The sequence below is a fragment of the Musa acuminata genome, chromosome BXJ1-8 (genome assembly GCF_036884655.1).
Source record: "Musa acuminata AAA Group cultivar baxijiao chromosome BXJ1-8, Cavendish_Baxijiao_AAA, whole genome shotgun sequence".
Taxonomy (NCBI): Eukaryota; Viridiplantae; Streptophyta; class Magnoliopsida; order Zingiberales; family Musaceae; genus Musa; species Musa acuminata.
Window position 1 is genome coordinate 49,737,708 of NC_088334.1, and position 12,011 is coordinate 49,749,718.

The 12,011-nt window shown below is 40.7% G+C and overlaps 3 protein-coding genes across 3 annotated transcripts; all 3 read left to right on the plus strand.

Moving 5' to 3' along the window:
- The first annotated feature begins 300 nt into the window (after nt 1–300).
- On the plus strand, nt 301–2,247 carry LOC103995893 (GDSL esterase/lipase At1g28590). Its single transcript, XM_009416626.3, has 5 exons — nt 301–715; nt 810–1,019; nt 1,167–1,315; nt 1,409–1,682; nt 1,803–2,247. The coding sequence occupies exons 1-5, from the start codon at nt 478–480 to the stop codon at nt 2,000–2,002; spliced, it is 1,071 nt and encodes a 356-aa protein (XP_009414901.2). The 5' UTR covers nt 301–477; the 3' UTR covers nt 2,003–2,247.
- A 621-nt stretch (nt 2,248–2,868) lies between these two features.
- LOC103995892 (GDSL esterase/lipase At1g28570) lies at nt 2,869–5,928 on the plus strand. Its single transcript, XM_009416625.3, has 5 exons — nt 2,869–3,232; nt 3,454–3,669; nt 4,306–4,454; nt 4,570–4,846; nt 5,467–5,928. The coding sequence occupies exons 1-5, from the start codon at nt 2,884–2,886 to the stop codon at nt 5,715–5,717; spliced, it is 1,242 nt and encodes a 413-aa protein (XP_009414900.3). The 5' UTR covers nt 2,869–2,883; the 3' UTR covers nt 5,718–5,928.
- Nucleotides 5,929–10,915: 4,987 nt separating this feature from the next.
- Nucleotides 10,916–11,971, plus strand: LOC135588560 (uncharacterized). The gene is made up of 3 exons (XM_065080745.1): nt 10,916–10,984; nt 11,055–11,142; nt 11,217–11,971. Exons 1-3 carry the CDS (start codon nt 10,922–10,924, stop codon nt 11,753–11,755), a joined length of 690 nt encoding a protein of 229 aa, XP_064936817.1. The 5' UTR covers nt 10,916–10,921; the 3' UTR covers nt 11,756–11,971.
- Nucleotides 11,972–12,011: the final 40 nt, after the last annotated feature.

Genomic DNA, 12,011 nt, shown 5'->3' on the forward strand with positions numbered 1-12,011 from the left:
TGAATGATCTATAGGGCTGGTAGTTGGATCTTTTTGGTTCTACTCTAAACATAGCTTTAATTCCACCAAGGACGAGCGGATGAGCTTGCCCTTGTTGTTTGGTGACGGGTTGCGTGCATGGCTTGATCTCATGTGGTCTTTGAGAATGAGCGCAATGATGTCGGTCGTCTTCTCCACACGACCCATCGTCGTCTTATCTTTCGTCCACGGTCAGCATGTGAAGCTGCTCGTCATGCATGCGCACAACTGCTAACGTCGGCCTCCTTTCCCTCTATTTAAGGCGACGATTCTAATATTTTCTGAGGAAAGTATTTAGGACAGTCATAAAAAAGGAAAGGAAAAGAGTGTTTTCGAGAATAAAGGGAGAGATCCCATGCACGTAGGAAGCAATTAACATGTCATATTGTGTGGAAACACAGGCAACCCGAGGGTGAACACCTTCATAAGCCGTCGAAGGAGCCGCCTGGTTGCATAACAATGGCCTCCGGCAACCGTCTTCACCTCATCATAGTCATCCTGCTTCTACTGAACATCCACCACGCAAACGGCAGCTGCTTTCCGGCCATGTTCAGCTTCGGCGACTCGCTTCAAGACACAGGCAACTTCGTCAACACCTACGCCAATACCTCCGTCAGCAAGCCGCCCTGGGGGCTGACCTACTTCCATCGTGCGACGGGGCGGTTCTCCAATGGCCGACTCATCTTGGACTTCATCGGTCTGTCGTCGCACTGATCAACCACTGCTGCGTCTCATAGTTGAATGAAACTTGACGCAGTAATCGTTTTCTTGTTCTCGGATGAAACTTGCAGCACAAGCCGTTGGATTGCCGCTGGTGCCGCCGATCCGTGGAGGAGGGGACTTCTCACGCGGCGCCAACTTCGCGTTTGCAGGGGCCACAGCGCAGGACAAGTCCGCCTTGGCCGGCCTTGGGCTTGATGTTACCGGTTGGGGTAACTACTCCTTGGCCGTCGAGATTGAGTGGTTTAAGGACCTGCTTCGATCCGAGCCGTCCCTTGCAGGTGAGATTCTTGACACTCATGTTCTTAACTTAGCTTCAGATCAAAGAGAGAGAGAGAGAGAGAGAGAGAGAGAGAGAGAGAGAGAGAGAGAGAGAGAGAGTTCTACGAAAACTTGAATTCTTGTTCTAACAAGGGATGCATTCCCAGAACCAACCTTCTTGGGCAACTCGCTGTTCATGGTGGGAGAGATTGGAGGCAATGACTACAACGCCGCGTTGGCTCAGAACATACCGGTAGATCAGATCACGAAAGTATTTGTGCCCTCTGTGCTTGGGGCAATCAGTTCCGGGATCACCGTAAGTCTCGTAACACTTGTTGTTTATGAACATGTAATCAGCTACATATATACACGTTGCTTCGTCAAACTCACTTCACCATTTGAAAGCTAGACTTTGATCGAACTCGGCGCGAGAAACTTCATAGTTCCCGGAAACCTACCGATCGGCTGTGTTCCGGAGTGGCTCGGAAAGTTCTACAGCACAGATTCTGGAGACTATGATGAACACGGCTGCCTCGTGTGGATGAATGACTTGTCGCTGTACCACAACAAAGCGTTGCAGGATGAGCTAAACTGGCTCATGGAGCTTTATCCGAATGTAACCATCGCCTACGCTGATCTTTTCGGATCCGGCATGAGGATGTTCGCCAATCCACAACAATTCGGTGAGCTTCTTACAGTTCCATGAATCCTCGTGTCCAAGAAATATGTTCTTGCCGCACCTCTCTTGATCAAAGGTTACTACTTACCATCGTTTTAACAGCATGATATTTATGTTGTTGCAGGCATCACAGTACCTTTTACTGCTTGCTGCGGAGGCCACGGACATGGATGCGATGAAACTGGACCTGTTTGCAGCAATCCATTAGCCTATGCTTCTTGGGAAGGATTCCACCCAACCGAGGCAACTTACCGTGCCATTTCTGATGGGTTGATCAGAGGGCCATTCGCCATTCCTTTGTTGAACCAAACTTGCTCGAGCTAAACATGCAAGAAAGAAAATAAGCTCGGCCACATATTTGTATGCTGCATTTTGCCATGAAGCTTATGAGAAAGGAGTAGAAAAGTCAGTTTGATCATCCAAAAAGCCTTGTTTATGCATTGCCTGGTAGAGCTTATAGTTTGGATTCCTAGAGTTCCAGGAGAACATGGAAGGTATCAAAGCAGGATAGTTAGAATCGTTTAAGTGTTCATTTTTCAGCATTGAATCAAACATATTCTTGCGGCACTCGTTCTTCATTTGCTCTTGCGCTACAGGAGATGCTAAAGTACAATGTTCTTCTTGCTTCTTTAATTTATAGGAATATTAGGACTCTGGAAATTAGTTGATTTCTGCATCAACTAGCAACATATGTTCCTAGAATAAAAATTTAGGTCACTGATTGAGAGATCAATCATGCATCACATGCTCAAAAAAATAATTAAATGCCCAAAAGCTTCAGTGGCCGTCCGTTCTCTCGCTATCGTGAACAAGCTGTGCCGGCCACTTCGCTTAAAGTGGTCGCGTCACGATCAAACAAAAAGCGTCTCAAAGACTTCTTTATTCCCTAAATTATTTGAACGAAAGGGCCCACGCGGGCCCCGCCTCTCCTCCAATAAGTGCAGAGCGTTTGGCGTACTATGCTGAAAGCGGTTTTTTTTTTATTCGTTTAGACTTCACCTACGTTCCTACTCCGCCTGTTGTTGGAGGATCCTTTGACCCCACATGCGGGTCCCACTATCTCGAATAAATCTCTGATCTCGGCTATTGTGGTTCGGTTGACCGAATACGTGCACCCGTCTTACTTGTTCCTCGGAGATTATTCGACTTACTTGGGGTCCCACATGAATTTTCTCCGATCAGTGTCCGAGACGACATTGATGTAAATGACGAACGCATATAACGCAGGTTCATCTCTTCTTCTGGATACCAAGTTCGGGGGAAAAATTGCGTTCGAGGGCGAATCTAGCCGACAAATGATTAGCTGTTCCTCCCCTCCGGTGGCCTCCGGCCGCGGCCTTCGCCTCCTCGTCGTGCTGTTCCTACTCTTCACCGGCACGGCCGTCGGATGCTATACTTCCATCTTCAGCTTCGGCGACTCGATCGCGGACACCGGAAATGCGATAAACAGCGGCATCATTGTCGAGTCTGTCCGCCATCTTCCGTACGGCCAGACTTACTTCGGCCACGCCACCGGCCGCTTCTCCGATGGCCGACTTATCGTCGACTTCATAGGTTCTGCAGTCTCTCTCTCTCTCTCTCTCTCTCTCTCTCTCTCTCTCTCTGCATTAATTGCGTTTGTTCTTGACATGAGCTTTTGGACGGTACTCAATGACTCTCCCCAATTGAACATCGATTTTCTTTATTTTCTTCTCATCTTCTATAGTAAAAGGCTATGATTTTTAAGCTTACAAAGATTGGATGTCTGAGATAGTGAGAGCTGTTGGTGAGCGCAGCGGAGGCGATGGGACTGCCGATGCTGCGCCCGTATCTCGCAGGAGGGAACGCCGAGGACTTCCGGTACGGGGCGAATTTTGCCTTCGCAGGAGCCACCGCGCTCAACGCCAGCTTCTTTGAGGACAAGGGATTTCAGTTTTCGCCCATGGAGTACTTCTTGGGTGTTCAACTTGAGTGGTTCAAACAACTACTGCCTATACTCTGCTCCGAATCAAGTGCGTACTTTACCTCCAAGCTTTCGAATTTTCTGCCTCGTCTTGTTTTTATCGGATGAGATTGTAGAGTCGGTCAAATGTTCCTCACATCAATCTCTAGGGAAAATTAATAGATTAAGTAATCTACTGAATAACATAGTAATAAGAAAAATATACATAAAGACATTAATTGTGGATTCAGCATTGAGTACTTATGAACTCAAACTTGATTGGTTCAACAAACTCTTCCTGTTGCCTTCCTCTATATTGTGTTTCATATTTCCCTCAAATATGAAGCAAAAAATTCACTTACTTATTCATCATATCATAGTTTTAATTGAATCATTCATGGAGCCTTTTCAGTTTTGAACTGTGCAAAAACTAAACACATTAATTGCTTTCTAACAAGTTTAGCTTTGAACTATGATCTTGATGATAGCACTAAACCTACTCCATGGCCTACAGATTTATCATATAGCTAAGCTACTTGGCCAAACTTGGTTTGAAAATTTTGCATAAATCTTTGCAAGTATTTATATAATCTCCTTGTGGAATGTTATAAGAAAATTTCTAATTCTTGGAGAGGCAGTGCATGTTGCTCCAGTGTTAGATGTTACGAATTTTATATTGATCTCAATGTTTTCTATTTACTGACAGACTCTAAGGACGTATTAAGCAATTCTCTGATCTTAATGGGCGAGATCGGAGGCAATGACTACAATTATGCATTTGCTCAAAAGCAAAGCATACAAGAGATACGAACTTATGTACCAAGTGTTATCGATGCTATTCGTCAGGCAGTCGAGGTAAGTCTACCTATCTTGATATGTTAATATTCTGGCTTCTGTGTGCATTTTTTTGGCATTTTGCAATGTTTCCTAAAAGAATTTGCTCCAGTGTAACACTCATTTTGATCGCTAGGTCTTGATCCAACTTGGGGCAACTACACTGGTTGTTCCAGGGAATTTCCCAATTGGATGTGTACCAGCATATCTTTCAGATTACCAGAGCACAGTAGCTGAAGAATATGACCCACAAACAGGCTGCATAAGCTGGTTGAATGAGCTGTCTGAGTACCACAATAGCATGCTTCTGGATGAACTCAATCAGCTTCGAAAAGTTTATCCACATGCCACAATCATATATGCTGATTATTATGAAGCTGTCCTGAATATACTCCGCTCTCCCCAACAATTTGGTATGCTCTCGTTATATTATCTTGGTACCACGATAAGTATGTTTTACCTGTCATTATTACATTATTATCACATTTGAATCGGAAACAAAGCTTAACAACTATATTCAGCCAGTTGTTACTGAAGTACTTTGTTACTTGGAAGTGAGCTTTGTGCTACATATACAAAAGCTTCTTGAAGTATTTTGTTTTAATAACTATGACATGCGTGTATAGCATCGAGTCCATACTAGCTTCCTATAATAATTTATTTCCAAAAATAAAAAGAAAAATTACCAATTTATTGAATTCTGGTCCTTTCCGTCAATATAAGGCCCTTGATCTTGCCAGGGATAAAGTAGTTTGCAAATTATGATCGTTATCATGCTAATTTTGAGACTCTAGGTATCAGAGGAACATGCATTCTTGTTGCAAAATTTGTCTCGTCATGCATCATGTACTTCACTATCGATCCGAAGTAGCTTTCTATTAAGCATGAAACGTGTTACAATATGAGAATTCATAGCTGCAGTAGACCTTAGGGCGGAGCAATGGAACAACTTATTTTTTGGGCTAAGACACCAACTGATGTTACCCAAATATACTATTTCATCTTTGAGCTAAGATCATCGATGTGGTTTCAGGATTTAAGACACCTCTTGCTGCCTGTTGCGGAAGTGATGGCCTCTACAATTTCAGCTGGTCCAAAATGTGTGGTACTCAAATGTCAAAGGTGTGCAGCGATTCATCGGATTCTTTGTCATGGGATGGGATTCACTTTACAGATGCAGCTTACAGCACCATCGCTCTCAGCTTATTGGATGGAACCTATGCTTATCCTTCATTCACTGAAGCATGCACAAACTTTCAGCAGAATGCAGCTCTCTCACAATAGTATGCTCTTTCATCGACTGCTAAGTAGTTTATTAAGGTGTTCTTCACCTTGTTTGCAAGCCAATAAATTGTTATTCCCTCCAAAGCTCGACATTTTGCCCAAAAGACAAACGTCATAAGTGGCAGCAGCTATAATATCTCAGCCATGTTCTGTCTCAATGTAGTTCATAACATTCTATTACATCTATCAACATAATCTTTTAGATGATTTAGTTATAAACTAGAATTTCGTATTGTATCAGAGCAAGAAAGACAAAGTTCACTATCACCTTTAATAGTTTGATGGTCAAGTTAAGTCTTTTTATAGTCTAATTTTTCTCACCAACGAATTCAAACTTTTTTTGTGTTGGATTTGAGGGGGAATTTCATGTATCAATTGGAGCTTTTAGATGCTCAGCAGTTGTCTAAACTTTATAATATTTGATTGCATTAGGTCCATGAGATTCTCTCCAATCAAACCATATGTTGCAATTAAGTGGAGTTGGTCATTTGAATATATGATACCTGTAAACTTGATTAATTGATTAGCAATTAACAGAAAATGTTTGATATCTTTCATGTTCTCTTTCCCCTGTGTGCAGTTGTTGCCAATCCAAACTACTGAGTATAAAGTGTCTTGTTGAGTAGGAAGTATCCTTTTATAGCTTGTCTAAGAGATTATGTACCGATGATTTTTTTCTCCCTTAATATAAATCAAGTTATCATAAATAATGTGTTATTTTATTTAAGTGATTAACTTTCTTGTTTGTATAATATAATTAATAAAATAATTAAAATTAAGTTTTAATCAAGTGTATAAGTTAATAATTTTATAAATCAATTAAATTATTAATTAATTTATTTCATAATGAGTGATGTGATTTTTAAAAAATAAATAATTAAATTTTATTTTTGTGTGTGAATCATAAAAAATAAATATTATAATTCTATCTTATATGTGAAATAATAAAAATTAGATTATTGTTTTTTTTGTGGAAAAATTTATCTTCTCTTATATAAAGGGTATTCCGAGAGTTAAGGAGAAGATTCCAGGAAGAGATAAGATCATTTACCTTTCTGTATTATATTTTAAAATATTTAATATTAAAATTAGTATAATTTATATGATGTATATTTTAATTTTAAAATTTTATGATTAATAAATAGTGATCATTTAATTATGATGTTAGAATGATTAGTTAATTTAATGTTAATAATAGTTTTAATTTCTTTAATTAGATATATTTATATTTTAAGAAATTATGTGTGAATTTTTTATGATTTAATTAGTTTTAAATTTGGAATCATGAATTTAAATTAGTTATTTCACGAAGAAGAATGAATTTAAGATTAATTATTATTTTATAATATTTTAAAGTACTTATAAAAATATTAAAATATAATTTAATAATAAAAGTCAAATTAGAGTTGACCTAAGTTAAGTTTATTAGTCAGCTCGGCCCATATGATCGGGCATGACCCAATACATATATATGTCTAGGTATGGTCTAACCTATGTGGTTAGATATGACCTAGTCTGTGTGATCAGGTATGACCCAATGGGTAGGTACAACCTAACACATTTGATCGGACCCAACTTATGTAGATATATACAACTCAACCCCATGTGATTAGGCATGACCTAACCTATGTGATCAGGTATGACTCATCCCATATGGCCATGTATGGCCTAGCCTATATAGCTAAGTATTGTCTAATCTATCTAGTTAAGCATGATCAAATTTATGTGGCTCGGTTTGACTCAGCTCATATGGCAAGCATAACTCAACTTATGTAGCGAGGTACGATGCAACTCATGTGGCCAAACAGAACCTAGCTAATGTAACCAAACATGGTCTGGCTCATATGGCCAAATACGACCCAGCCCATGTGGCCAAGCATGACCCAATCTATGTAGCTATGCATGACACAACCCGCAAGCTAAGCGTGATTAACTTCAGTGGTAAGGCTTAACTCAACTTGTGAGTAAGGCTCAACCTAAGCCGTGAAGTTATGCCCATCCAGTTATGCGACTGGCACTAAACACATCGTCGCCCTTCTATCCAACCTATTGTATCTCAACCTAACATACAACTTGAGATAGGTACGTGCGATGCACATGACTTGTTCAAGACTGATTCGATTTAAGCTAGCACTATATGATATAACCTAGTTTCTTCTTCCTTTATTGGTTTAAACCAACTGGATTAGACGTGTTTGAATGGTTCAAACCAATTCAAGATGATACCAAACTAACTTGAAGGCCACTTAACCTGATTGAAATTAAATAAATTTAAATTAAATCATGTTCCAAACTAGTATGTATGGTTTCAAATTAATCATAAAAATAATTTTTATGATTTTTCAAAGATTCCTATGGTTATTAATATGTTTTCATCACCCTAGTAAGAAGATTTAATTTTTTTAATTAAAAAAAACAATTGTAGAGATATTGATTTGAATTCAAAGATGCAAAAAAAAATCTTTGTAAATTATGAATAATAAAATAATATATTTTTTTTAAATAAATCTGAAATATGACAGATTAAGCCTAAAATTTGCACCATGATTGGAGTACTGCACGATAAAGTTACAGTGGTTTCATAATTTAGCATAGGTTTGTGTCATCTCATTCAAGAACATATTACTACTGCCATATAGGAGACTGTAAATGACATCTCGGCAATCAGTGCTCATAGGAGAAAGGAGGAACTCAGACAACCACAACATCGAATGTCCTTTCTTTATTACAGAACCATCACCTTGTCTTCCTCCTCGACTTCGCCTTGTTCCTTTTGTTGCGATCTCTGCCAACCATGAACATGATCACCACCGCGGCAGCAGCCACACCTACCGTGCAAAGAGTTCCCACACCGGCCAATCTCCACATCGAACAAAAGCCATTGCAGTCATCAGACATCTCCTGCTCCAAGTACTCCCCGACAAGGGCTTCATCTTCTTCGCTGACAACGAAGCTGGACGGCGGAGAGGACTCCTTTTCTTCCGGTTCCTCAAGATCGGCGGCCGCTGCCGGCGCAATCTCATGTGAAGTCGCTTCTGCATCGTGCCGAATCCACTCCTTTGTTGTTCTCGGGTAGCCTGCAAAGTAGTCGGCATCGATGCTGCAGGTTGCTGGGAAGAAATAGGGTCGCTGGTTTGCATCGAGGAGGCCATTCTCGGTGAGCAACTCCCACTCCTCCAGCTCCATACTGGACGACTCTGAGGTTTCCTACGCAAAAGGAGAGTAGATCAGGAAACGAAGGATGAAAGAAGAAGATGCATGGCATGATGTTATATATTGTGCAAATGCTACTACATGGTTGGTATCATTATTCGATGGAAGTCACTGCCAGACTTGTTCATCCTAGAATTCTTGTGCATGTTTTTGGTTGCAATTATGTGTAAGGAGTGGCCTCCATGCATCTATCTATCTATCTATCTATCTATCTATCTGCACTCACCAAGAAACTTCCTGAAAGGAAATGAGACCACTGTGATATCTACTACTCCTTCATATATATCAACTAATTATTTCTTATTTGTTTCAACACAGGAGTTTCTTGGAAGCTTTCCATTATTTTTGCCATTTCTTTAACAATTGGAATTATGATGACATGATTGTTGTATGAAGACCCACAAATGCTAAACAGAAATGATAGGGAGCAATTCATGTTGAGAAAAAGGCAAAAACAATAATAACAACACAACATTTTATATAATTACATTAGCATATATATATATATATATATATATATATATATATTACTAATCAAGATGTTTATGAACAAAGTTCCATTTTAATAAATGCATAAGGCAAATATTTCTAAGAATACATACAAATATAACACATTACAATTTTCATTTACCTATCTTTATCATATCACAGATCATTGATCAAGAAGAATAAATAGGATGATCCCACTTCTCAATAATAATTTGTGGAGCAGAATGAAACATATGGAATAGGACATTGGATTCCTGACATGAATGGATGACCTTAATATAATATGATAATTATGATGAAGACAAAATTTTGCTATCAACTATAATAAAATAGTTGGTCTTAAAATGAATTTAAATCAAACCAAATCACATTTGACTTAAAACCGAACGATCCGTAACGAGAGTTTGGGTTCCAATTAAACACGATTAGTTCGACAACCTAATCCACAGGGTTTAAACTGAGATCAAAATTTGACATTATTTACGAAAGAACAAAAAAATAAAAAAGAGAGGAGGAAGATGAGAATCTTTTAAATGAAAAAGTCAGCCTAAGAAAAGCTGAAGAGAAAACTTTGTTTGGTTGTCTCTGTTGAAAACAACAGCAGGTTGAGCCATCAGCTGCCATTTTCATTCTGTGATTGCTTTATGCCATTGCAAAAGCGAAGGTATGTTCTTAAACTTCAATCTGTCGAGACTAAGTTCTCAAAGTATAAATGTTGACCTCACTACTGTAGGATAAGCACAGGCAATTTTTGATCATGGTAGAGTCATTGTCACCCTTTCCATGACAAGAGATGCTTGTCTATTGGCATAAGTTGCAGAATAAATTAGTCAAAATCCAGACCACATAGTAGGGAATGAATGTTTCACACCAATCAAAAGCAGAAAAAGGGAAAAGTGGGCTGCCAAAGCCATTAGTTTTTTTGTACCAACCTGAAATCAGTCAGAAGAAGCCTCATTAGAAGTGACATAGTTTGAGAGGCATTAAGACTTTCTATCTCTACTAGATTAAACAATGTTTGGAATAGAATATACAAGAAGCTTTGGAATTTGATATGGATTACTCAAAAGATGCTTCTAATTCTTCTATTATGGGTTTACTTTACATTCTGCCTGTTGAGGGTCGATAACCATTTACATTCTTCTATTTGATCGTGTGTCGATCTTCCAATATCGATTAGCTAATTGATGAAAGAAATGTGGCAATGGTGCTCGCCAAGAGCCGAACACAATAGGTTCCTCGGTATCAGAATGATTCGTGGGGAGAATATAAACTTAGCTCAATTTTTTTGGCCCTCAGGGATTCATTCCTCCAGCAAATGGATATTTCCCAATTGCCTCTCGGAATTGCCACTTGCTCTTTGCCTTTTTCTATTGTGCTCGCTTTACTTTTGTGGTCGGCCGAGATTATACAGTGACCGAGCCAAAGCAAATTCTCTCGAGGTTGCCCCACTCCAGCTTCGGAGCCTCTCCAAGTGGCATCCTCTTCTTGGTACAAATACGATGCTATCCCTCGTCCTCTTCCTCGGTCCCCAAACGAGCTCTCACATGGCTCCGGCACTCGAGGTAGGTCAGCTCAAATTCGTGGTGTCTTGAAAGGATTCATGCACTGAGATGTGCTGTGTTGCACTCGCAGGCCAGATCGCCGGTCACGGAGTTGCAGGTCCGGATGGACTGCGGCGGCTGCGTGCGCAAGATCAAGAAGGCAGTGCACAGCGTCCATGGTAATGAATCACGTCGATGGTGAGAGAGAAGAAGGTTTGGGGTGATGGTTGCTGACTCTTGTGTCACTGATCAGGAGTGCATGACATCCACGTAGACTTCGCCCGGCAGAAGCTGACGGTGGTGGGGAGTGCTGATCCGGAGATGGTGGTGAAGGCCATCAAGAAGGCGGGGAAGTTCGCCACCATCTGCTCCCACTCGGAACCAGCTGCCGAGCCCGGCGGGTCCGAGCCGGCGGTCGACGCTGCTGACCAGCCTCCAAGCGAGTCTCCTCCGGAAACACCGGAAGAGCCACCTAAAGATGCTCCCCAAGTGACCCCATCCGCGGATGCCAAAGACGAAGCAGCAGAACCAGAAGGCGCGGCGGAGATCCATATGGTGCATCACTACCCGTACAGCTTCGACCACAGGGAGCAGTGGAGCCATGACCCCTCGGGCGCGCATGAGATCAGATACGAGGAGCCTTTTGTCATGCACAGCTACGGTACCAGCAGCGGCCATAGGCCGCATCCTTACGTATCAGCTGCACGAGACATGAGGTACGGCAGCGGAGATGGAAGCCAGATTGCCACTATGTTCAGTGACGAGAACCCAAATGCCTGCACCATAATCTGAGGTCGCAGAAGAATGAACGACAAGAACGATTCAGAATCCAAAGACAGCAAAGAAGTTGGCTCAAAACCATGTAAACTAAGAACATATATTTGAGTATCGAGGACAAGAAGAGATGCTCAGTTCGTCCTGGAACAAAAAGTATGACGTTATTGGTGAGATAAGAACTAAATTGACTTCATAATAACCAGTAATATATTGAAGCGATGTGAATTGCTACTGCTCTTGTTGATGAAAGCCGAAGCAAATCTTGTCGCAA